This window comes from Dreissena polymorpha, chromosome 15, assembly GCF_020536995.1.
Source record: "Dreissena polymorpha isolate Duluth1 chromosome 15, UMN_Dpol_1.0, whole genome shotgun sequence".
Taxonomy (NCBI): Eukaryota; Metazoa; Mollusca; class Bivalvia; order Myida; family Dreissenidae; genus Dreissena; species Dreissena polymorpha.
The window spans coordinates 60,473,517-60,495,774 of NC_068369.1; the positions used below are offsets into that span (position 1 = coordinate 60,473,517).

A 22,258-nucleotide genomic window follows, 5' to 3' on the forward strand; every position below is an offset into this window, starting at 1 on the left:
TCACAGAGCTGAAAACTAGAAATAAGGCAACAGCTTGGAGAACCGGTTAGCAAGGCATGCTTGTACTGAGGTAGTATTCGAGGACCTGACGCGATTTCTAGATTATGATAAGAGAGTCGATATTTTGTGAGAGGTCTTCTTCAGCTTCATCAAGCAACACCGAATTGGCAGGGAATGTGCATTTTTTGCCTCAGGAAAACCAGCACCCTGAGCAGTCGTAAGTCAAATTCTTGCCTATAATGATTTATATTCTGGGGGATAAGTCGTGCATTATGTCAACATAAGACTCTGTTTGTAACCTTGTCATGAAGCACAACGTTCCCACCATGTTAACGTTTGACAAACCATTGTATTGGAAGGCTGTCGAAATCATCGTTGACGTGCCACAAAGTAGTTGCCTGAACACAGTATTGTTCTGATGTTGGGGTGTTTTCATACACTCATGAACTTGCTGGGGGGCCACATGATTCATTATTGAAGAAACCGGTCTTAAAACATACTTGAGACTGTCTATGGGTAAAATGCCATTGGGCACATTATGACAGGGAAAGCTTTTCAGACGGCTTTGTGGGGCCATGTTCGTGATGACAATTCTACCTGTAAACAGAACCAAAATGAACACAAAGCATCGTATTATAACGTACGGGCACGCATCCCATCACACCACAGCTTGAAATCTCCTGGAGTTCTTAGAGTTCGTATCGGATCGCACGACAGACGGAAGGATGCACAATAGTAAAGCATTTATTATTATTATTTATTAGGTTATTTAGGATGTGAAGAACACTAGCATGTCTTTAACAATTAACATATATGCATCAACAGTTTAATTTGGCTGTTTCAAAGGATGAAGCTAGAACACCAGTTTTAGAACATAATTAGCACCGCTTGAATGTGACGCTGACCCTTCACAGACATGTTACAGAAAAGACATTAAGATAATATCAGAGATACGCTCTTTTATGAGAAAATGCAGGACAACTCATTTTGTTGCGGAGCACAGTCGCATGTTTGTTGGAATATTTCCATATGATGACGCCTTCACTAGCACCATAACCCGCTGTCTTGTGTAAATTATTAAGGATATTGATATCCTTCGAACAATGCATATGATTATGCTCATAACGAGAACACAAAAGTTGACTATAATTTTAATTTCCAGACTAAAGATGATCACATTACGAAATAAACGCACTATCATTATGCATCGGTCAATAAAATGTCTTCGTCCTTCTGGTACGTCACAACGAAAAAACCAAACGGACAACCTCCTATATATATATATAATTATGAAGGAAAGTTATTTCTTCGTTTCAAACAAAAAACTTTGTTGTGGAAACATGGACATCAACTGGGGTTGTGGTTGCATTAGTTGCGGCTGTTGTGGTAGTTGAAGTATCGCGGCGGGCTGCTGCACCACGGGAGGCTGTGGCTGCAGACGCGCGGGGTACGGCACGTGACTCACAGACACCTGCATCATGTCCGCGTGACCAACAGCGTCTGTTTTTCATTGAAAAGGTGTGTTCAAAATATATATTCGTGAAATAAAACAATATCGATTTACAATTACAAAGTCTTGGAAACTACGAAGACATTTCGAAATGCTTTGTTTTTCTTGTTTTACATGGGCCAACGCATTTATGTATGTCTTAATTTGCAAACTAAAACATGACTTCATATTGAAAAATGGTTCTTTTTAAGAATTTAATGGCATTTAATGTATGAACTTAATTTTCTCCGAATCATTTATGCACTGATTACGCATAGTTGTACATACATTTCATAAACCGATGAAATTAATAAACACTTTATTCAATTCTAATTATTACAACGTATTGTGTATGAAAGATGCTTTTCTTTAAACTAGAGTTGCCATAACGGAATTATAATAGTCACTTACTTTTGTCGCTCCAACGCGCCTTACGGTTGCCCTTGGCGTACATGATGGTTGGATATTTTGCCACGTTCTCATAGCCGCAAACGCAGCGGTCGCGACCCGGCGTTGGCTTGTCGATCACCTGTATCCATCCCTCGTCATTTCGACAATCGCCCCTGTGGCGGTAGCTGATCGCCCAGTGGCGCGAGTCGTCGTCCCTGGAGATCGTGTACGACATAAAACTAATATTTTACCAAATAAAAAATTGCCGTCTTTTAAGTAGCGCTATATTTTATTTTAATGATAAATATTCATGTCTTAAAAATGAACACACAAAATATGTTAACAACAAATTTACAACAAAAAAATGAACGTTTCCTAATACCGCTAACTAGTATGTATTACGCTGCTAATTTTACGCTATTTCCTGTGCGAAGAGGTCGCTACGAAAATTCACTTCAAAACATGGCACCTTTAATAAATGAACAAGCGAACCAATACTACAAACCCGTCGAAGCTAAAGTCGTCGCCGGGAAATGGCCGACCGCTGAGCCCATCGGGGATATCGCCGTAAGAGGATCGGCGGAGATTGGCAGGCGAGAAGAAGCTGGTAAGATTCTGCAGGGTGCCCTCGAACTCAAATTCCGCCACCTCGTCGCCGTCGTCATAGAGCTCCACTTTCACCTGCGACAACCACAAGATAGTGTAAAAAATGTTCAGAAATAACTGCATCATGATCATCATGATCATCATCGTCATTATCATCATCATGATCGCCATCGTCATCTGCAACATCAGCATCACCATTTTCGTCTTCATCGTTATCGTAATATCAATCATCGTCATCGTTATGATTATTATTTACCATCATCATAATTCACTATGTTCCTTAACATTATCCGTGTCATCGGGAATACGGTAGTATTTTTATTAGTTTTATCACATACGTTAAATGCGTATTAACATAGTTGAAATCTATAAATTCTCTTAATCGTCCCTGGGGACATCATTTTTCTCAAACTACCCACCTTGTGTATCTTGTCGTGGTGCCACTGGTCGAGTTTCCAGGAGCGGAACTGAGAGTCGTCTTTGTCACCGAAGCGGGCGCTGCGTTCCTGACTGAGATAGTCGTCGTGGGAGTCCCACTCGTGGTTTTCGTATATCCGGTACACCGGCTCCCAGTCGTCTTCGTTAAACGCTTCACGTACCGCTGAAACAAGGTACATGTAATTAAAACGACGGAATTTTTACAGTTGCTAATATAGATCAAGCCCTGCATATGTTTTGGTTCGAAACAACGAATAACAAACAGTAAAGTTTAAAGGCGCATTCGCGGCGCATTCATTGAATCAAAGTTATTGCTGATAAAAATGAAAAAAAATAAATATAATACATTAACAAATATAGATTTATTTGAATTAAAGAATTTCACATACACACTAAAAATCAACGAATATTTCGTACAGTATCTCGAAAAATAGAGTTTACACATAAACAATCAATGTACCTTATAGCAATAGCCAAAATTTCAACGCTAGATGTGGTCTGGTAACATAGATTTAACACGATATAAAATGCTCCTCTTTCTATTTTGGAGGACAATATACTCAACACAAACCTCGTTTTTCGTATGAATAGAAATCGTTGCAGGGAATTAAATGAAATATATTCGCCACACAAAATAAAAACGACCATTTTGTATCTGGTTAAATTTGCGTTACCATACCACATTTAGCGTTGAAATAGTGGATATTGCTACAAGGAACAAGTTTTTTTTATGTGATTACTTTATTTATGAAATATTATACGCAATATTCGTCGATTTTGAGTAATCATATTATTTTAATAGGTTTTGGCATTTTAGGAAATATATTACGCAATATTCGTCGCTATTGAGTACTCATGGTATGTTCATAGATGCTGGATCTATAGTTGCTTGTTTACTGCCCATACGACACGATGTTTTATTGATGCTGGATCTATAGTTGCTTGTTTACTGCCCATAAGACACGATGTTTTATTGATGCTGGATCTATAGTTGCTTGTGTACTGCCCATACGACACGATGTTTTATTGATGCTGGATCTATAGTTGCTTGTTTACTGCCCATACGACACGATGTTTTATTGATGCTGGATCTATAGTTGCTTGTTTACTGCCCATACGACACGATGTTTTATTCCTGGGATCAACTGGTATGAGTGCTTGCGAGATAGCCAACTTGTGATGTGCGTTAACGCTACATGTTTGGTAAAAAATGTAACTATGGGTTTATAAGTAAACAAGTTAGTAAGTAAGTACTATAGATTAACAAAACAAATTACGCCGGCCAAATGGGCCTATATGTCACCGAAAAAAGAGAAAATATATAAGATCATGAAAATGAATATCGGTATAGTAAACAAAAACTGATATATTTGGGGAACGAATATACTGTACAGTTCAGTGCAGATTATTAGTTAAGTTTACAGAAATTCTAATAATGTTAGGATAAATGTATATCATGCGATAGAATACAAATATGTTGCATCTGTTCATTTAGTTTTTATTTATTGGGTTAAACAAAAGCACATTGTTTCGTTATCCATTTTATTATCCTCAAACAATTGGAAAAAACACATTTATTAAACGAAACAATAACATAAAAGCGTGTTCTTCATGTAAATGTGTATCATATTTATTTTTGTTTAAATTGTGTTTTTAAGAATCTTAAAAACGTCTTCAAACTGAATATCTTGAGTAGTGTTTTATAAGCAATAATAACATGACAAATTCAACAAAATAAAACAAAAATATGTGCATTAACAGTTCTATGAAGTACAGTCAAACGTAAAGGCTCCTTTAAACTAACCGTCTCGAGCTGGTCCGAATATACCCGCACTGCACACTTGCACTAGAAGGCTTAAAGCCAGCACCGCACTGTTCCACGGGAAGCACCGCATTGCCGTTACTTTTAAGAATCATGCTTTTTTGGGAGACTGTGTCCCTTTATATAGAGCCAGCAACAACATACGCACGGGCATAGCTGTAGTGAAACTATCGAAGCTGTGACAGCCGCAGCAGTCTTACTCACCAAATACAAATTAGAGTTAGTTCTACCAATTAAAATGGTTTTCTTATAGACTTAAAGGCTAGAATGATAACTAGGATTATTTGGGTTATGTAAGCGTGTAGAAACCAAAATATTAACAAATAAAATGGACAATTACAGTATTTATAAATATGCTTCATTAAAAAAGTTATTAGAGCATATTATTATACAAATAAGTTATCATGAATTTGTTTTACGAATTTGGCTGTGCACGTATATTCAACGTTTAAATACATTAAATGTTTGGACTAACATAACATTTTACTCACTTTTATTTAAAGATGTGTTATGATTGCCTTTGCAATAGCGTCTTTGTATAAGCCTTGTTAACTTTGTTGATATTATAATCCACGTCACCGATTTTGTTTATTTGTGTAAAAAATGTGTTATCACAAAATCGATACTCTCAATTTTCGCGCCGATTCCAGACATGCGTTTGTTTATTTCGGTTGAGCTTTTATCCTTTTTAACTACATTAATATTCACTAAATTATTATGTGAACAAAAATGGTAACACATTAAACTTTTTATAAACAAGTCCAGAATGCTTTCTACCAACTTTATGCAACTCATTCATATTCATAACTATTCTGTAGATAGTTTTTTTGGGGAAAAAAAACACACACTATAATTATAATAGCATATCTTGTATAACATGTTTGAACATTATTGCTGCTACATGATATAACTTTTTTGTGTGATCATATGCATGTATGCAATGTATGTCTTATATTGAATAATAAACAAAATTCACAAAATTGACTTGTAGTTTCAAAGATAAATTGTTAAATGGAGAGATTTGGCAGATTGTAGTGTGTACATGTCTTGTTTATCGAAAACATTTAACGACAAGATGTTTTGACTGAGCTGAGCTACCGATCCTTTTGTGTAAGATAAGTTAGATAACATATGTAAAAAAAAATTGGACTTAAATTGTTTGAATTCTGAACTTCAGCGCAACTTGTAAAGTTACAAGATGAGGTACATTGTACTCGTTAAACTCTGATATTTGTGAATTTCCGTTTTAATAAGATAACCAGCACCAGATTGTGTGAAACTAAAAATGAGGTTACATCACATTATCTTTTATTTCGCTAATGGTGTTTGTCATACGCCACTGCATTGCTCTTTTGACTGCCATTCAAAAGTTACCTTAAGGTCAAAATCAATCACAACACTTCCAAACATCAATGTAGGTTTTACGATCTGGATGATAAATGACTCCTTATGCAATTTTGAGCGTTAAAAAACGTACTTCGGTGGCAATAAAACTGTTTGTTTGGGAATGACAATCTTTCTGATCCCCAAGATTCCAGATATTCGACGGCGATGCGTCACGTCAACAAGTTTTTATTATCAATCTAAATTCACTGTATACAATAGAAAGTATTGTTCTTGTTTGTTCATTTATTATCATTATATTTTGTAAACGACATTAACGTTCTTAGCACTCAACTACCAAGTAAAAATGTCGGATAATGTGAAAACAAAAACATGAAACCACTTTTATGTTTATTTTCCATCATCCCCGGAATACATGGCGACTTGTTGTGGAAACATAGGCATCATCCCAGGTTGCTGTTGCACCATCTGCGGTTGCATCATCGGTGGCTGCGGTTGCATCATCTGTGGTGGCTGTTGGGGCATCATCTGTGGTGGCTGTTGAGACATCACCACGGGCTGTTGCATAACTGGGGCACGTGGCTGCTGGCGCGCGGGGTACGGCACGTGACTCACGGACACCTGCATCATGTCCGCGTGACCAACGGCGTCTGCGCGAGACAAACCGTACCACAGTATTAGTGCCGTTATATATGCCTATTAACGCAGACATATTCCATTTCACTTACTCGGGCACATTCATAGAAAATAAATTTGAAATAGTTTTTCATCTTCTGGGTATACAGTAAGTGATAATTATGATCAAATTGTATACGATTGCGATGCTTGAATTGTTAGAAATATTAATTGATATCAATAATTTTTTTAATTAGTGCTTCAATGAGACTAGGTGTCTTTGTAGTCAGCTCTCTAATATAAAGTCCGTGACTTACTTCTATCGCCCCAGCGTGCCTTTCGGTTTCCCTTTGCGTACATGATGGTTGGGTATTTTGCCACGTTCTCATAGCCGCAGACACAGCGGTCGCGACCTGGCGTGGGCTTGTCGATCACCTGTATCCAGCCCTCGTCATTTCGACAATCGCCCTTATGGACAGAACTGATCGCCCAGTGGCGGGAATCGTCGTCACTGAAGGACAGAAGTGTAAAAATATATCACATTTCTATGGATACAAAATTAAAAATGCTTGATCAAGAAAGAGTCCGGGCGTAATGTCATTTAGAAATTATTAAAATTCTATTATTTAAGCCTAAGCCTGCGTGAAAAACTAACCGCCGAAATCATTATTTCATTGATTAACCAAATAATATGCAACAATCGCCACTTACTATCTGCTGATAACTTCCATTAGATAGCAATTGCTGCTTGAAAAAACAACTGATAATAAACAATTGGTTAAGTCTACCCACCCGTCAAAGCTGAAGTCGTCGCCTGGGAAGCGAGTGCCGCTGAGCCCATCGGGGATGTCGCCGTAAGAGGATCGGCGGAGATTTGCAGGCGAGAAGAAGCTGGTAAGGTTCTGCATGGTGCCCTCGAACTCGAATTCCGCCACCTCGTCGCCGTCGTCATAGAGCTCCACTTTCACCTGCCGCGACAGATAATGACCCAAAATAATATTAAAAATCATCATCATAATCATCATCATCATCATTATCATCATCATCATGGTCGCTATCACCATCAACTTCATCACTATCGTTTTAAGTATCGCCATATTTGTCATCGCGATGATTTTAATGAGTTTCATCGTAATTATGTATAGCTTTTCCGTCATTCCACATTATTATTGCTTTCATTGTTTTAGGAGAAGAAAAGCTGTCGCTTTACTGGGAATTTTCATTAGAAATAATACAACATTTAACATTCTAATCAAAATGCTCGTGCTATGTCTCGTGGACACTTTTTTTCACTAACTACCCACCTTTTGTATCTTGTCGTGGTGCCACTGGTCGAGTTTCCAGGAGCGGAACTGCGAGTCGTCCTTGTCGCCGAAGCGCGCGCCGCGTTCTTGACTGAGGTAGTCGTCGTGGGAGTCCCACTCTTGGCCTTCGTATATCCGGTACACCGGTTCCCAGTCGTCCTCTGAATGTCAAGTGAAAGCGGTAAATGACCATTGTGTGTTTGTTAGTTTTTTTGAGTCTTAAATGTCTGGACATTCATGTATTGTTTCGAAACGACGAGAGATAAATACTTGTAGCAAAGTTTAAATAAAATATACGATGCGCACGGTTGTAGTAAAATAACCTATGCTTAGGCGGGTAAAAATATGCAACACATTTAAAACATAGATTATTTGGTCGAAATAATTATAAACAGATATAAATTGTGTATTAATTTAAATTAAGTGACGCTAGGGCAACAATTCCCTTTTCATCGGAAATGCTTTTTTGTTATATACGATTTTTTTTCAAGCTGAGTAAATATTAATAGTTTACGTTTTATCTGATAACCTTTCTCGTTGACATATAATATTTTATATAGAGGGTCGGCGCATTCATTCAGCTATTGTTGTTTACTTCTGTAAAACAAAAACCTTGTTTGTAATTCAAATTCCGTGACTGAGGCTTTGATACGCCATTAAATTAATTACCGGCACCTATGTATTTTGTTCCTTTCAAACAGAAATAAAAAGTAAAATAATAAAACAACAACACATGATTGAAATGAAAACAAAACTAGAGAACTCATTAAAAAACAAACCATCTCGGGATAGCACGGGTCCGCCTACCATAATACCAATACCCGCACTGCACACTTGCACTAGAAGGCTTAAAGCCAGCACCGCACTGTTTTTCTGGACGCACAGCATTTCCATCACTTTTCAAAATCATGACTTGTTTAGAGATAATCTGTCCCTTTATATAGAGCTAGCAATACCTAGTACACGGGCGTAGATTAAGGGAAAGAATAATATGTGTGACAACCACATACTATTATTAACAACATTCTTAATTCGACCACATGTGTGCATTATATTTAGAGCTATATATAGATTCGCATAATATCTTAAAGCCACACACCTTGCCTCTGACTGAAATGAAATACATGTTAATCAATACATATAAATGCAATTAGAAAGTGTGCAAAATTGTCATTAAACCTAAAGCCTAGTTAGCAAGTAATTTATTATTTTTCAAATAGGAACCGCTTTTAAACCGGAAGTAGGATTTCTAAACGTATACGTCATTTCGACAAACGCGATTATTGTTAAGTTTTAAAGCGCAAAAAAGACTGATTTCTACCTTGTTACCGCCAGATATATTCTAATTAACATAGATAAAATATGCTATTTATACTTAAATTTACTATGCCAAAGAAGGTGTGTGGCTTTAAATATCTTTAATATATTATATATTATTTTTTGACAACACACGTGGCGGAGTCCTCAAAACATTTAATAGGGGGATATGTCACAAAAATTACTTTTAAAAGTTTTGAATTATGTTCTGAACCCTCTTTTCTTTTTTCGTTGTCGATGCTTATCTTACGCCACTTCGTGCGCTGTTTTTGTTTCAATAGAACTTGTCACAAAAAAGCACGACCAAGACATTTTATCATGCATTAAGTTGATTAATAGTGGGGTTATTGCAAAAAGATGAAAAACACCGTAAATAATATCGCTTTTGTGTTTGTATATGACGAGGCTAATTACAGGGGTTTTACATACACAGTGCGTAATCCATTTTAGGAAGACCAAACATGTCAAACTGAAGACAGATCCGCATCAAATCTGACAGGCACCGCCTGCACGTGGGATTATTGTTTCAATGTGTCCATTAGCGAAGTAGAAAACACGCTATAAGTATGACTAAGTATGACACAATCAACAAAATACCGGTTAATTTTTATGCCCGTCTTAAATGCGCCCATAATTTTTTTCCACAGTGTATGGTTGTGCGTTTAAAAGCTTCTGGAACAGAATTCGAAGGCCTACATATATTTGTATAACTATCGTATTTACGCAAAGTTTCTTATGCCCATGTATGCAATATTTTATAGCTCCTTGATTGTTAAAATTTCAAGTTGCTAACGTGTGGTTTCAAATTGATTTGAGGTTATACATTTTGTATATTGATGGATGATTAATTACATCTTTGAGTTACACAAACGTATTTTTTTAAATTTACGTTTGATGTCATAAAACTGTTTGTTTAATATTATATAAACAACCTTTTTGACCCAGATCTTTGATAAACGAAGACATTGCGTATTGTCAACAAATTAAATTTATATCTTAAAAGAATACGAAGTATTGTTACCGGTAACGATTAATTGTTCACCAAATTTTAGATTACGACATTAATAGTCGCAATATTTGACCCCCCGAAACACTATCAGAAAATCAAAAACAACAACAAAATGTGTCTATATTTTTATCCGCAGACTTGACAACAGAATGAGTACATGAAAATTTGATGCATTTTATATTGTGTGGTTTTATTTAACAAAATCCTTCGTTTTGTCCTACGCGGCGAATCTAAGTTATTGGAACGTGAACAAATAAACAGATACGACGATCCTACAATTTTGAACAGTATATACGCCGTCTGCTTTGTCCTAAAATAGAAATATGTACGGACATACATGCTTTGATACAAAATCACAATCAGAATGAAATTTCTCGGTTGCATCCCCGTCAACAAGACTAACAGATACTGCACATGACGTACAAACATTTCAATAACTGGGATTCTTGAGAGACTTAGGGCAGGGAAACATACAGTTGGACATAAATGGACCATTTAAAGGGATCTTTTCACGTTTTGGTAAATTGACAAAATTGAAAAAGTTGTTTCAGATTCGCAAATTTTCGTTTAAGTTATGATATTTGTGAGGAAACAATATTACTGAACATTTACCATGGTCTAATATAGCCATTGTATGCATCTTTTGACGATTTAAAAGCCTGAAAATTATAAAGCGTTGCAACGCGAAACGATTGAATAATTTGGAGAGTTCTGTTGTTGTCGTTTAATTTCTTGAAACTACGAAGATTGCTTATATAAAGTATAAAATACTCCGGGAGTCACTGGTTCGAGCCCTGATGCGGTCTCCTTGTTTTCCATTTTTTAGTCTTGATTTTTTTTACTGGAGCTTTTTAGATCCAATATTTACAGTTATCAATATAAAGCATTTAATGGAAACTTCAAACAATGCCAAAATCTGTGAAAAGGCCCCTTTTATTTCGCTTCGTCCTGTTTATGCGTGCACTTAATGTATGACGACTGTTACCAATTTTGGTTTTGATCATACCTGCGTGTCAAGGCCATTGCGATCTTAGTACTTCCCTAAAGGTGACTGTGGGCGACCGTGTCAGCTAGTTTTTGACAACTTGATTAGTTATATGTGGCGCCAAAAAATAATCCAGTCGCCCCGAAGTATTTTTCTTGTGGTCAGAAACACCGAGCATCAACGTGCACGTATTTAATTAAACGTGTCACAATTGGGCGGTAATAGTAGCAAAAACTAATGTATAAAGACGTCAAGTCTTAACTTGTTCTGTGCAACAAAGATTTGTCAATAAACTTTTATTGATAGATATATGTGTGAAACATTATTGATAGATATATGTGTGAAACAATCGGACCAATACCAGTACGATACACCGTGCGACTTCGTGTGGGCTCGGTTGATACTATTTGTACGCAATTTTTCATCAACCTTAAGCTGTGATTTTTGTTTTACCCTTTGCATGCTGGGAAATTTGTTGTCTGCAAAAATGTGCTGAATTTCTAAAATTAGCATTGTTTTTGATTTTTTTTTCAAAGAATACTATCAGAATAGCAGTTTGGATCCTGATGAGACGCCACGTTTTGTGACGTCTCATCTGGATCCAAACTGTTTGCAAAGGCCTTCACAATTCGGTTCCAGCACTGGAAGAGTTAATTCAGTTATCGGTTTTGTTTGTTTGTGTCATATATATCAGTCAATGACGATGATTCGTTCTCATATACAACAAGAAACCGTCGGAGACGGGTGATGCTCCCCAAAGGTTTTTTTTGTCACAATATTGCACTATATATTCATATAAAAGAAAAAGTCTTGAGGGGCATAACTTTGGACAAAATAATACGATGGATGGTTTAGCAACTAAAAATTTCAAGGGCCATAACTCTCTAAATAAATCATCTAACTAGAACCCACAAATAACATGCGCATCTCATAAGGTAGTTAAGCTTCCCATAAAGCTTCATTGAATTCCAGTCAGTAGTTGGGGAGAAATAGCCCGGACAAGAATTGCACTATATGTACAGTTTATAGAAAATTTCAAAGGGCCACAACTCTGTGAAAAATCATCCGACCATAACCGGCTGATAATATGCACATCTCCTGTTGGTAGTGAAGCTTCCCATAAAGTTTCATTGAATTCCCGTGATAAGTTGCTGAGAAATAGCTCGGACAAGAATTGCACTATATGTACAATGGAAAATTTCAAAGGGCCATAACTCTGTGAAAAATCATCCGACGAGAACCGGCTGATAATATGCATATCTTCTCTTGGTAGTGAAGCTTCCCATAAAGTTTAATTGAATTCCGGTCATTAATTGCTGAGAAATAGCCCGGACAAAATTGTGCACGGACGGACGGACACACGCACGGACAGACGAAGCGGCGACTATTTTGGGGGAGCATAATTAACCACACAACTTATTTGACATAGTAAATTTAAGTATAAATATTTTATCTATGTTAATTAAAATATATCTGGTGGTTACAAGGTTGAAATCAGTCTTTTGCGCTTAAAAACTTAAAAATAGTCGCGTTTGTCGAAATGGACGTATACAATCTAGAAATCCTAGTTTCGATTTTAAAAGCGGTACCGTTAAAAAATAATAAATTACTTGCTACCTAGGCTAATGATTTAATTTCATCTATGCCAATTTTAATATGTCCAGTGTTTACAAGGTAGAAATCCGTCTATTTTGCGCTTTAAAACTTAAAAATAATCGCGTTTGTCGAAATGGACGTATACATATAGAACTTCTACTTTCAGTTTTAAAAGCGGTACCGTTTAAAAAGTAATAAATTACTTGCTAACTAGGCTTTAAATTTATTGACAATTGTGCATACTTTTAAATTGCATCTATATGTATTGATTAAAATGTATTTCATTTTAAGGTCAGAAGCAAGGTGTATGGCTTTAAAGAGTAAGCTGGTTTGCCAGTACTAAGTGCAGGCGAGTATTCAAGTGACAGATAACAGCCTTAATTGACTCACAAAACGGCGGAGTATCATGCTGATTTTAAAACTGAAACAAGCACCGAGTTCATAAACTAAAATGAGGATATACGAGTTTAAAGGAGCGCATTTGTACGCGTTGATAACGTTTACGAGTGATCGGTCTTATAAACAATTATTCATGTGAAGTTGACGTGCTACAGAATACAAAATTTCTCAATCGAAGAGAGGGACTAACGCATTCATGATGTGGGGATTACAAACGAGATACCCCAGGACACGCGGCGCTGAGCTATGTCTTCACCAGATACCCCAGGACACGCGGCGCTGAGCTATGTCTTCATCAAGTTTTTATTGAAGGATTCAGTGTACAGAATTTGAAAATTGCTATTACGCAAATGAGGACACACTACCATGCGAAAATGGTTTTTATGCCGTTGCGCAGTCTGGTCAGTAGCTATCCTGTCCGCTATAAAGTCATGCAAGGTTTCGTGGTTGTGTAAGTGGACAGGGTAGCTCATGACCTGACTGCGGGACTGGGCAGGATGGTCTGGAGCTACATTGGCTGCATAAGACCCATTTTTGCATGACATGGCTCATATTGGCTTCTAGGCGACCAGTCACAATAAGGACTAACGCAAAATGAGTTTCACGTACAATATTTACAAAAAACGACTGTTTATAACTTAAAACAAAATATACAATATAACAATAACAATATCGAATACCGAGACACAGTTAACATCTCTAACATACAAAACATTCATTCTCGCACACTGCACACATTCCAGTATATCATTTAAATAAAATTTATAAATAAATCAAAGCAAACATTTCATGTCAGGCCATGGGTCTGACAATACATGTTAGAATGACAAAACAGTATTATTCATAAGAAGTTAACACCACCTGACATAAACTGTTAAGATATGTCATGATGCAATAAAGACATAACAATATTTTCCTCCAAATATCATTGAATAACAATGAAACCGTTATACTAGAGTAAAATCGACACAAGTAGAAATAAAATGTTTCGTAAAATGTCAATAAACTATGTTAATGAAAATTTATAAAAAAAGTTCATTCATTATGTTATTTGAATGTTTTGAAACATACATGTATTCATAAATTAAAGTCACAGTAATGCTTAAATTGTGTGATTATACACAAGAATGAAATGCTATGCATAAAACCTAAATAGAAACCTCTAAGCATGTCTCATAATTCAAAAGTAAGTATAGAATTTTTATCTCTCTCTCTCTCTCTCATTGAACTAATTAAGAAATTAAGAACAATTTAAATGAACAGTGATATTAATACTCCACATGAAAAAAGTGATCTGCATATTCTGACAATATAAAAACCATAAAAGTCAGCCAATGTTTTTTAATTGCACAAATCATTTCATTAAACAGAAACTATCAAATATGCGAATTACTATCTTAAATTATTGATAAATGTTCACTGTTCAAGATACTCAACATGTCTCTGTAAAATCAACTACATAAAATATATTTCTAAATTGCTTTGAGAGTAAAAAACACTTTTTCAACAAAATTTTCGGCATATAAATGAATCAGGATACTTTTAATACATTGTAACGTTTACATAACGAAATTTACCGACATTAGAATGTTTTGTGATTTTTATTTCACATATATTACCAAATATTACTACAAAAATCTCTTATTAAAGTTTAGGTTCAAAATGTTCTGAGGTAAATGTTGCTAAGTCAAACAACTGACATTAACATTCCAAAAAAGTGTCATTTGACATTTGTGATAATCGAACATGACTATTCAAAAATGCAAACATGCTGACATTAGACATTTGTAGCCAATAAAGCATTTATAATTATTAATTAAAAAAAAAATTGCTTTGCTATTTTAATTTTATGGCAGCTTAGTGTTTAAACAGGTCTACCATAACACTGAAGGCAAAAGAGAACCAAAATACTTATTACAATCAGAGTTTTATTATTCCTGATGAAGTAAATATGAATACTAAAGGTATATGAATATTACATCTAAATACACATGAGGTCATATGATACATTTATTCAACAAATACAGGTATAAAGATTTGGATTGCACTTATTTCCGACAGCATGGCTGACAAAGTATTTTAATGTTTTCTTTGTATCTATGATTAGTCATCAACAGTTTATGTATGTAAATTTGGGCTGAATTTCTAAGAAAACGACAAGGCTCTCTAATTTTTACCATGGCTTGATGACAAGCAGGGACTTGAATAGGTAGCATTTGTCGCTATCAAGTGTCATAGGTCAAAATGTCGTCTGCATTTATATGAATGGTGACTATACTACATGACTGTTATGGTCTTTCTTAAAACACGATCTCAATTAAATTAATGTGTCATAAAGATAAAAAAAATTTTTTTAATGAGACACGTATTACAACCTAACCACAACACAGGCAAATTACATACGTTTTGTTAAAAAACTTTATTGTAATACATGCTTACAATATGTTAGCTAAATTGTTGATGCATGTACTCAAATATCTAAAAAAAGTTTAAATTTACAATTAAGACTTTTAAATAGCATCAAAAATTGCCTTGTTGACAGCAAAATCTAAACCTGTATACATATCACATGTATCTATTCATCATTAGAAATTGTATATACACGTCAATATAAAATGATTTTACACAATAAAACACAACAATTATTTTTGTTATCAAACCTTTGAAATGCTGGCTGTCTTTTAAATAACAAGTAACAGATCATTGCAAAATATTTGGCATTTTCTCATAAATTCTGACATCTGACACAATCACAAGTTTATAGATTTAGAACCGAAGACAAATTCTTATAGAGAACAACTATGGTTTGTTTTGAAAACACACTACTGGTAAAACCAATTGTAATGCACATATTAAGTAACTTATTTGCATTCAGCATGCAAACTTAGTATAGGCTGCATAAATTGATTACTTGCTTTAAATGTAATTTCATTTGTCTAAGAAGCGTTCAATCTACTAGAATTTTTTTTTTAAACATTTAATTACTCAATCATTTTTTAACAATTATTGACATAATTTATAGTACTACCATATCTAATTCACAAGCAACACAAGAAAGTTAAAACATTTTTCATGTGAGATTCATGGTTTCAGACAACAGCAAATATAAATATCATTTAAATATAAAAACAAATAAAACTTAACGTAATCGTTATTCTTGTTTGGCATGTAAACCACTCAAAGACATCTTGGGTTTACCTTAACCAACTGCAATACCGCTTGTAACAAGCAGCATCTTTAATATAAACAAGAGCACCGCCTTGCGGGTGCAGACCGCTCATCTATTTTCTTTTAAAGGTGAAGGGACTCTCATTTTCAATCACAAAGGAGGGAGGAGTGGAGTGAAGAGGGGTGCATAGTGTGGGGTTGTGGACATTTATTACATAATCTTCCAAAAAAAGCGAAAAAAAAAAAAAATCGGGGGGGGAGAGGGGGGGGGGGGGGTTTGGGGTGATGGTTGGACGGTATTTCAAACATAACCGTTTAAAAAAAAAAATGGGGGTGGTGGTATAGTGTGAGGGTGTGGTGGTAATTTGTGAGATGATCTTAAAAAAAAAAAAAAAAAAAAAAAAATCAAAAAAAAAAATTGGGGGGGGGGGTGGGGGGGGTGGGGTGGGGTGGGGGGTGGGGTGGGGGTATAGTGTGAGGGTGTGGTGGTCATTTGTGAGATGATCTTAAAAAAAAAAAAAAAAAAAAAAAAAAAAAAAAAAAAAAAATAGGGGGGGGGGGAGGGGGGGGGAGGGGGGGGAGGGCACGGGGATTGGTTTGGGTGGAGTCTATTGTGGTATGTCAGGTAAGAGTAGTTTCATCAAAGTATCAATCAAATCTAATCATAAATAAAGAAGTTATGGCAATTTTAGCAAAATTTAATAATTTGACCTTGAGAGTCAAGGTCATTCAAAGGTCAAAGTAAAATTCAAGTTGCCAGGTACAGTAACCTCATGATAGCATGTAAGTATTTGAAGTTTGAAAGCAATAGCCTTGATACTTAAGAAGTGAAGTGGATCGAAACACAAAATTTAACCATATATTAAAAGTTACTAAGTCAAAAAAGGGCCATAATTCCGTAACAATGACAACCAGAGTTATGCAACTTGTCCTTTTACTGTACCCTTATGATAGTTTGTGAGTGTTCCAAGTATGAAAGCAATATCTATGATACTTTAGGGGTAAAGTGGACCAAAACATAAATCTTCACCAAATTTTCAATTTTCTAAGTATAAAGGGCCCATAATTCCGTCCAAATGCCAGTCAGAGTTACATAACTTTGCCTGCACGGTCCCCTTATGATAGTTCATAAATCTTGCAAGTATGAAAGCAATAGCTTTGATACTGTAGGAATAAAGTGGACCTAAACACAAAACTTAATCAAATTTTCAATTTTCTAAGTATAAAAAGGGCACATAATTCTGTCAAAATGCCAGTCAGAGTTACATTACTTTGCCTGCACAGTCCCCTTATGATAGTTAGTAAGTGTTGCAAGTATGAAAGCAATAGCTTTGATGCTTAAGGAATAAAATGAACCTAAACACAAAACTTAACCAAAATTGTCAATTTTCTAAGTATAAAAAGGGCACATAATTCTGTCAAAATGCATGCCAGAGTTATCTAACTTTGCCTGCCCAGTCCCCTTATGATAGTAAGTAAGTGTACCAAGTTTGAATGCAATAGCATTGATACTTACTGAGAAAAGTGGAACTAAACGCAAAACTTAACCAAAATTTTCAATTTTTTAAGTATAAAAAGGGCACATAATTCTGTCAAAATGCACGCCAGAGTTATCTAACTTTGCCTGCCCAGTCCCCTCATGATAGTAAGTAAGTGTACCAAGTTTGAATGCAATAGCATTGATACTTTCTGAGAAAAGTGGACCTAAACGCAAAACTTAACCGGACGCCGACGCCAACGCCAACGCCAACGCCGACGCCGACGCCGACGCCGACGCCAAGGTGATGACAATAGCTCATAATTTTTTTTCAAAAAATAGATGAGCTAAAAAGGTAAAATAGAATTAATACATTTTACGCTTGGCTTCTTTCCCATAACCTACTATAATTGTATAAACAAGAGCACCGCATAATAGGTGCCAACGCTCGGCTGCGGGTGCAGTTTTGAATAAATGAAATCTTGTCAATTTTTTGTGACATTGACCTTTGAACTAGTGACCCAAAAATGTGTGTGGCATGTAGAACTCATCAAGGTGCAGCTACATATTAAGTTTCAATGTTGTAGGTGGAAGCACTTTCATTTTGGAACCAATGTTAAAAAGGTTAACAAAATGTTAAGGTTTTAGCACGACGTGGACGGTGGACGACACGACGAGCTGGCTATGACAATACCTCTGGTTTTCTCCGAAAACAGCTGAGCTAAAAATTATGAAACGAAATGGATATTCTGTATTACTGAACATTGTCAATGAGTATAAGAATAGTTAGAAGAAAACATTTAATGACTTAACAAACTTTAAGTAACTTAATTAATTAAAACAAAAAGTAAAGAGAAATAAAAAGAAACAATATTAGAGTTACTGCTGATACACCTATACGCTGCTAAGTTGCTATTATGACATTTGTCATAATGAAGTTATGACTAAGGGAGATAACCTTATTTGGTATTAAAGTCATCCTGAAAATAGATTGTCAACAATTTAGACAAAATCAAATGTCAAGGTAGTTGAAATCATTGCCACCTGGTTTATGTAAATTATTACAGGTCAATTATTGCAGTATTATTACTGTAAATTACAGGTCTCTTCAACTATAGTACATACCACGTGTAATTCTTCTTCATTTGTACATTTTCTTTTAAATGTTTCAATAACAACACATCAACATACAAATACAACAAATACATAACACTTTACATTGATGAACAACACTTTGGCAACACTGAACAACAATTAATAAGACCACAAGAAATGATTCAAGCCCAATATACACTTAAAATCTACTGAAACAATGCACAAGAATTAAAATCCACTTTTCGAAGGTTTGACTTAATGTTCGAAAAACATTTTTGTGAGATTATTTCATAGTAATTTTGTTCTTTATCAACCAATTATCTGACAAAAGACTTCCAGCATCATGTAAATATTACAGCACTTCAATGATAAATTAATATTATCATACCATCTCACGTCTGACATATTATCAAATGTATACCACTCGTTTTCCAGTAGTCATGAGATTGGATTTTCAGTGCAAGATTTTTCTTAAAACGGTGAACAATTAATCAAACACCAAGTACAGGTTTGGGACTAAAATCCATCAGCTGTGGACTTCGAACTGTATGTAGGTATTATTCTAGCTGATGTGTGAATACATCACAACTATCAAAGCACTCTATGACATCTGATCCTCATCGTCTAATCAGCCAGCCCATATTCTGCGAGCATTGTGTCAAACGAAAATGGAACAAACTGGTAGCCTTCGCCTTTGTAAAACTTGGATTGGAACTCCACCCTGGAAAATAAACAAACATGGAGTAAGGATACATTTAAAAGGTAATTAATTGTACTTTTATTGAGAATTCTATACTATGACATTAAAAAGCTTGAGGATAAACCTAAGGCCATTTTGTCCAGTCATATCTAAGAGATATCCAACAAAGCAAGCATGCAGTAATTTCAGAATAAAACTAATGTTGGTGAACATTATCCTTGACAGATATCCAGCCAATAAGAGACTCGATAGATAGCCGACAAATAACATGGTTACCAATGGAGACTTGATAGATAGCTAACAAATAACATGGTTACCAATGGAGACGGAGGGCGTGCAGGAAAGCTGACATGCCCTCCATGAGTACCAGGATCACAATGGAGCAGCAGGCCCAAAATGCAAAGCAGACGAAGATGAAGATCACCGAGAGCCACTGGATCTTGAAGCTCAGAGCGGTTGTCATCACCATGGTCCACAGGACCTCTGACAGCTCTGGGGAAGATAATGTATGTGTGATAGGTAAAATAATGTTAATTTTCTTAATATGAGCAGTGCTCTGTGAATTAGGCTTAATTCATGCGATTCAAGTGTTGTCTCATATTAGCCTGAGCAGTCCTCACAGGCTAATCAGGGACAACACTTACTTGATTTTGGTTTAAAAGAAAATTCTGTTAAACCAAAAATTCTTAACAAGCAAACAATGTCCCTCTTTGATTAGCTTTTGTGGACTGCACATGCTAATCTGGGATGACTCTTTCCTCACATGTACTAAGCCTGTCTTTCGCCTATCTAGGTTCATATTCTTATGACATTATTTGACATTAATAAAAACTCTGCAAATAAAACTTGTGGCTGTTTTTAAAAGCTTGTCCATCTTGTACATAATTATATGACATTCATTATGCCAAAAATGTTATCAACACAGTTTTTAATTGTTTTAGGAATCATTGCAAGGACTCACATTAACACAGTTTGAAGGAGATTGAGAATAATTGAAAACTAAGGTCAAACACTCGCATCTAACTGCCCAAAAGGGGTACCATACAAAGCTATTTATTCTGCAAATATGTCGAATCCATATTCATAATTGTTTTTATCCAAGTTAAAATAACAATAATAAACAACACAACCTACAAGTTTTCACTTCTTCCATAACACTCTTTCAATAAACCAAAACAATACAAAAATACATGACAAGATGTAAATAACTCACGTGCATGTGCCAGACTGAGAGCCCACAGTCGCAGGTAGGAGGCCGTGTGTGAGACACAGCCCAGGCAGTACTCTATCGTGTGGATCGCCTGCGTGATCATGACCTCACTGAAGTCAAATGGCTGCAAAACATGAATGACGCTGTCAAAAGATGTTTCTTCTATTTTAATACAATTAAATTAAAAACAATTTATTTTTAATGGAAGTATCAGCAGAGGTTGTATCCACAAAGCCCCAAAGGAATATTTAAACCTAAATTATTCTGAAGAGAAATACTATACCGGTAGTCAATTTTAATCAAAGTAGACCAACATAAATCAAAAGAGAAATTTCTAAAAAGCATATACATAATTACATGTACTTCAGTCATTGGCTATTTCATGCACAGTACATGTAACCTAGTATATACTTCTTGTATGTGTAGAAGCATACTATTCCGCAAACTGCAAAAACTGATTGCAGACAGATCATTTAATCTGCAAATTTCACTTTTGCAATAAGTTGCAAAATGTATCGACAAATACATTTTAAACAGTACCTATATGTATTATGTTTATAAATGTTAAATATTATGAGCATGGATTAAGCTACACATGCATGCAGCTTTTATGATAATATGATGATGCTTTGTTATTAATTACATGAATGCATTTTGTGTAATGGGGCTAAAAACACCGGTACGACTACTTAAGTCAGATAATTACACAATCTTTGAATTTAACTAATTAATGACAATATTATTAATTGACTATACAATGTTATTAATAATTTTTTAGTGTTAATAGCCTCAAACAATTATTTAAATATGATTAAACATATTTTTCTTCAGTCTGAAGCAAAACATTCATGCAAACTGATGCATGTGATCGTAACATGCTTTGAAAGTGGATAACAACAACTCAAACAATAAATGCTAAATAAAATCAAAACTAAAATGTTTTTTAACAGGTCTTACTTTCACTTTCATCAATTTTTCAACGGAATCTATGTGGACATTGTATCTGCTCGTTGACAGATCTATTTCGCAGACATCCTCTCCTATCTAGTGTGCATCCAATTTAATTTTAATGCTAATAGTTAAGAATAATTTCAACAAATTCATTTTAGCAAAAAAAATAACAGATCCTTAATTTAAGAATATTTCGAGGGCAGTAAATATGTAGTTCTGTGTTTTTCTTTATTTTTGTTATCAGCATTTCACAGAAGTCTTATTAGTTACACTGTTAGTAACTGACGGTGTATGGGATATACAACCTCAGTAATTTCATACCATACGAGAGCGAAGCTAGAGT

At 35.3% G+C, this 22,258-nt stretch overlaps 3 protein-coding genes across 7 annotated transcripts in view; all 3 read right to left on the minus strand.

The window, feature by feature from the left end:
* Positions 1 to 1,300: 1,300 nt before the first annotated feature.
* Positions 1,301 to 4,840, minus strand: LOC127859777 (uncharacterized). Its single transcript, XM_052397285.1, has 5 exons — positions 4,765 to 4,840; positions 2,905 to 3,086; positions 2,385 to 2,560; positions 1,901 to 2,094; positions 1,301 to 1,500 (listed from the first exon to the last, which is right to left on the minus strand). The coding sequence occupies exons 1-5, from the start codon at positions 4,838 to 4,840 to the stop codon at positions 1,301 to 1,303; spliced, it is 828 nt and encodes a 275-aa protein (XP_052253245.1).
* Positions 4,841 to 6,466: 1,626 nt separating this feature from the next.
* LOC127860533 (uncharacterized) lies at positions 6,467 to 8,904 on the minus strand. Its single transcript, XM_052398645.1, has 5 exons — positions 8,788 to 8,904; positions 8,009 to 8,169; positions 7,497 to 7,672; positions 7,022 to 7,215; positions 6,467 to 6,739 (listed from the first exon to the last, which is right to left on the minus strand). The coding sequence occupies exons 1-5, from the start codon at positions 8,900 to 8,902 to the stop codon at positions 6,480 to 6,482; spliced, it is 906 nt and encodes a 301-aa protein (XP_052254605.1). The 5' UTR covers positions 8,903 to 8,904; the 3' UTR covers positions 6,467 to 6,479.
* A 9,410-nt stretch (positions 8,905 to 18,314) lies between these two features.
* The window catches only part of LOC127860313 (V-type proton ATPase 116 kDa subunit a 1-like), a 48,409-nt gene continuing 44,465 nt past the window's right edge, over positions 18,315 to 22,258 (minus strand). For all 5 annotated transcript variants that reach the window (XM_052398319.1, XM_052398318.1, XM_052398317.1 and 2 more), the window contains 4 exons: positions 21,922 to 22,008; positions 20,968 to 21,088; positions 20,072 to 20,246; positions 18,315 to 19,775 (listed from right to left, as the gene is read on the minus strand). In XM_052398319.1, coding sequence (XP_052254279.1) covers positions 19,679 to 19,775; positions 20,072 to 20,246; positions 20,968 to 21,088; positions 21,922 to 22,008 — 480 coding nt within the window. In that variant the 3' untranslated portion in view covers positions 18,315 to 19,678. The remainder of the gene's footprint in view (positions 19,776 to 20,071; positions 20,247 to 20,967; positions 21,089 to 21,921; positions 22,009 to 22,258) is intronic.

Bases quoted from the DNA above. Each gene is read 5' to 3' on its own strand.
- LOC127859777 (XM_052397285.1), bottom strand. From the start codon at position 4,840: ATGATTCTTAAAAGTAACGGCAATGCGGTGCTTCCCGTGGAACAGTGC. The intron at 2,561-2,904 runs GTGGGTAGTTTG...TGGTTGTCGCAG, and splicing joins ACCACGACAAGATACACAAG to GTGAAAGTGGAGCTCTATGA. The intron at 1,501-1,900 runs GTAAGTGACTAT...AATGAAAAACAG, and splicing joins GGCGCGTTGGAGCGACAAAA to ACGCTGTTGGTCACGCGGAC.
- LOC127860533 (XM_052398645.1), bottom strand. From the start codon at position 8,902: ATGGAAATGCTGTGCGTCCAGAAAAACAGTGCGGTGCTGGCTTTAAGC. The intron at 8,170-8,787 runs GTTTGTTTTTTA...CTTGACATTCAG, and splicing joins ACCCGTGCTATCCCGAGATG to AGGACGACTGGGAACCGGTG. The intron at 7,673-8,008 runs GTGGGTAGTTAG...CTGTCGCGGCAG, and splicing joins ACCACGACAAGATACAAAAG to GTGAAAGTGGAGCTCTATGA.